Source organism: Octopus bimaculoides, chromosome 9 (genome assembly GCF_001194135.2).
Source record: "Octopus bimaculoides isolate UCB-OBI-ISO-001 chromosome 9, ASM119413v2, whole genome shotgun sequence".
Classification (NCBI taxonomy): Eukaryota; Metazoa; Mollusca; class Cephalopoda; order Octopoda; family Octopodidae; genus Octopus; species Octopus bimaculoides.
The window spans coordinates 89,729,507-89,733,910 of NC_068989.1; the positions used below are offsets into that span (position 1 = coordinate 89,729,507).

At 40.9% G+C, this 4,404-nt stretch overlaps 1 protein-coding gene across 1 annotated transcript in view; it reads left to right on the top strand.

The window, feature by feature from the left end:
• LOC106868731 (probable ATP-dependent RNA helicase DDX23) overlaps positions 1-4,404 on the top strand; it is an 18,363-nt gene that overhangs the window by 7,091 nt on the left and 6,868 nt on the right. The window contains exons 4-8 of the mRNA XM_014914128.2: positions 8-29; positions 793-864; positions 1,693-1,808; positions 2,239-2,415; positions 3,466-3,545. Of these exons, the coding sequence (XP_014769614.1) occupies positions 8-29; positions 793-864; positions 1,693-1,808; positions 2,239-2,415; positions 3,466-3,545 (467 nt within the window). The remainder of the gene's footprint in view (positions 1-7; positions 30-792; positions 865-1,692; positions 1,809-2,238; positions 2,416-3,465; positions 3,546-4,404) is intronic.

Consider the following 4,404-nt stretch of genomic DNA (forward strand, 5'->3'; position numbering starts at 1 on the left):
ATTCTTGAGGCATGCTCGAGGTGATTCAGGTAATCAAGGATTTTTTTTTTTTATATTCCAAACTTTTCTTCTCCCAAACAGTTGAAGGAATCCAGGGTAGAGGGAGACCCAGGAAGGCATGGGATGAGGTGGTCAAGCATGACCTTTGAATGTTGGGCCTCACAGAGGCAATGGCAAGAGACCGAGACCTCTGGAGGTATGCTGTGACTGAGAAGACCCGGCAAATAAAGTGAGTTCACAGCTGTAACCTACAGCATGTCCCTTGATGGCTGACACTGTGCGTCTTTGATCACGAACAGAAGTAGTGGGGGAGCATCATAGCCATGTGTTGAGGGGAATTCTTTGGGGTTTGGATAATTCATCTCTAGAAATATGGGTGTTTTATTCAACATCCTTAAACAACCCTTATTCAGGGACTATTTGAGTTAGATAGATTACTTGACCTGAAGAAAATTTTAACTGGACCCCCACCTGCAAGGTCATGCACTATTTATCTTGATATGAAATCACCATGTCGCACACATATGGTTGTGATGCATGTGCCTGGTGTACCCTTATCAGACGGGTAGTCATGATGGGTATTCTATAGGGTTTCGTTTATTTGTACTCCAGCGTCATTTTGATGGCATGCACTGCTCTCTCACTCAGTAATCATAATTGTTTCTACCATTAATTGTAACTGCTTCTAGAATATAAAAGAATTGGAAGAAATACTGCAAAGCAATTTGAAGACATTATTGATTCTGCCAGCTCAGGCAAGCATAAGGATTTTGTTTCTTTTTCTTGTATCAGGTCACAAAAAGTCATTTGGGAAACTGCCTGCAGCATTTAGCCGTGTATTTTCAGAAAAAGATCTCGATAATGGTGAGTGAGTTTTATGATTTTTTTAAGTTGCCTTTCTCCACCTTCACCCCCTCCCCTTGTCATTTTACTACTCAGAGTGTTGCTACATTTAGCTTTGCAATTGGCTCACGTGTGGTTTACTTTTCCCATTTGCAATGTTGAAGCTGCTTCTTTCCTATTAAGTACTCTAACCTTAGTTAACCTTTCCTGACTGCCTAATGAAATACTGTTTACCATCATCATCATCATAGTTTAACATCTGTTTTCCATGCTGGTATGGGTTGTATGGGAGCTGACCAGCCAGAGGACTGTGCTAAGCTCCACTCTCTGTTTATATGACTGGATGCCATTTCTAACACCAGCCATTTCACAAAGAGTGCACTTGGCACTTTTTATGTGGCACTGACACTAGTTGTGCCACCAATTGTCCTGCAAGACAAGACCCCTCAACTGAGATGGGTGTAGTATTTGGATTATGTACTGATTGATTTTAAGCACCCGGTGGGTGTCACATAAAAGTGTCTGTGTGGCATCATGTAGGCATCATGTAAAAGTGTCTGTGAGGTGCCATGCAAAGCACCTATGAGGTGCCATGTAAAAGCACCCATGGTCACACTGTCCAACCCATGCCAGCATGGACAACAGACATCAAATGGTGATGATGATGATGAATTTTGGAAAGATTTAGTAACTAACATTGTCAATTTTAATCTGGAGTTTATGTAATATATCGGATATCATGAAGATATCAAATATCATAGTGTATCAGATATAATATATCGGATAGCATGAAGATATCAAATATCATAGCGTATCAGATGTCATAAAGTTGAAATATTTTCTTTGTAGGCCGTGAGAAATATGACAAGGACAACAAACGGCGAGAACGCAAGGACAAAGAAGAAGAAGACCGCAATAAACTGCTGGACATGAAGGACAAAGAGAAAGAAGTGGAGGCTATTAAGGTGAGTCAGAATAAGAAGGTTCGGTAAATACCCACAAAACCCAGTCATCTTTCTTATATTTATTCCTTGATGCAGCTTATTGTGGGGAATCTTCAGTTTTATGCCATTTTGAGTCTGTAGAATGGTGGGGTTTGATTGACATTTTTTTTTTTTTTTTTTTTTGTAGTTCAGTCATAGGAAGAAGGTGGAATGAAATGAGTGAATGCAAATGTTTCGGTGCTGATGATTAGGCATGCCGGACTGGGTATTGAACCTGGTTTGGCAACAGTGATCTGAAGGGCAAAAATACCCAGAATTCCTAATTCATGGGAATTGAATTGTAGATTAATTATTACTGATAGATCTTCCTCTAATTTCCTTGGATTTCTGATTTTTTTACCCTAAATGTTTATCAGTTCATTTGCTTATTTTATTTGTTGTGTGTTTGCAGGAGCGATACCTTGGAATTATTAAGAAACGGCGCCGAGTTCGACGTCTCAACGACAGAAAGTTTGTGTTTGACTGGGATGCAGGAGATGACACGTCCCAGGATTACAACCCCATCTACAAGGACAGGCATGCAGTGCAGTTCTTTGGCAGGGGCCATGTAGCCGGAATTGATCTCAAGGTTTTGCCACTCATTTATTTTGGTTTCTGTTTTTTTAGTTTTTGAATTTGGCTATTTTGCAGTAATACACCCCCCCCCCCCCCACACCCCTTTATATGTTGTGCTTTAAACTGCATCTGTTAGTGGGAACCCAGTTTGGGAGTTCAAGTGTTTTGAGTCACTTTTGTTTCCAAGACCACTCTGATTCAGAGTGGTAGCTCCTGTCAGGGTCCCAGTTATGGAACAAACTCAAAGTACAAACCCTCGGTGCCTTGTGAGTGCCTTAGGACAGGGGAAAGGCTAGGGGAGTCAACCTTGATAGGATATCAAGGAGTGAAGTCCTTTAGGAAGTCTGGTGCCCTCTTTGACACCCTTCTGGCAACTTCAGGCTGGGTGGAACTTTCTAGCCCTGGAGAAAGTGACTACAATGTAAAACCTACAGCTGGTCAGTCACTGCAGCTATCTTAGCTCACTGAGCCGCTTGCGACCAGACCTCTAAGCCTAAAGAGTGGGATCAGATTGTGTGGTCTGATTCTCACTTTAAAAAGTACTAAATGCAGACACGAAGGAAAACCCTGCAGCAATGGAGACAAGATGCAAACAACAGGGACCGGATGGTACGGTTAGTTGCAGCCTCAACTCTGCATGCAGGTTTTGCTGTCCTTCTTTATTTTAAGACATGAAGAACTGCTATCATGTATGTATGTGTGTGTGTGTGTGTGTGTGTGTGTGTGTGTGTGTGTGTGTGTGTGTGTGTTGGCATCATGTGACAGTTGTTAAGCATCACTGTCATTCAAGTGATGCTGATGTTCAGTCTTCTGTGAAAACATCATCTGGCTTTGGGGAAATTACCTTACTTGGAAACGGGTGAAGGTTGACATTCACCTGTAGAAAATTCTACCTCAGCAAATTCTGTCTGACTCATGCAAGCATAGAAAAGTAGATGTTAAAACGATGATGATGATCAGGTGTTGATGTGCTTGACCAATGTCTCTGTATGTGTGTCTTTCTTTTTTTCTTTCCTTTTTGTGTTTCTTTACTGATGAGTTTTCACTGTTTTGCTATGTTTAGGCTCAGAAGAAGGACCAGTCCAAGTTTTATGGGGATCTCCTGGAAAGGAGGCGTACAGAAGCGGAGAAGGAACAAGAAAGGTTTGTGTTTGCCCCAGTCTCCTTAACACTTAAAATGTGTGTCTACATACATAGATATATATTATGAACCCACCCTCTTTGATACTTTGTCCACTGCATAATATACACCTCCCTGTAACTCGGGTGGATGCTCTCCCACTCTCTATTACATCTTCACCATCTTTCTTTCTCCCTCTCTTCTCTCTCTCTCTCTCTCCATTCCCACTGCAAGACTCTTTTTTCTGTTTCTCAATACTACTCCCACTTCAGCTGAGAGGTCATGTCTGGCAAGTTATTGACTTCACTGATGCTGGTGCCACATAAAAAGCACCCGGGTACATTCTGTAAAGTGGTTGGCATTAGGAAGGGCACCCAGCTTTAGAAACCATGCCAAAGCAGACAGCAGTACTTGGTGCAGTCTTCTAACTTGCCAGTACCTGTCAAACAGTCCAACACATGCCAGCATAGAAAACGGATCTTAAATATTGAGGACACATACATACACCCACACATATATAAGCATGCACACACACGTATGTGATATAGCATGGCAGTTGTAAATGAGTCACTGTAAGACAAGAAGTGTCATCCATTTTTCAATATTTTGCAAGAAAATGTCTGGTTGGGGAGAAATATTACCTCGCTTGGAAAGAGGCTGAAAAGTAGGTTTACAGTTATTCAACTATCTCTTTCACATTCATATATTAACAGTTTAGATCTTAATTATAAAAAGATATGAAACCATAATTCTATGCCAATTTACTTAATTGTAAGATAGAAATTTAAGTGTAACAAAATGTTTTAAAAGACATTCGTTTTAAAAGAAATTTAAAGTGCCTACAGGATAACTGTAAACCTACTTTTGGGCCACCCTATATAT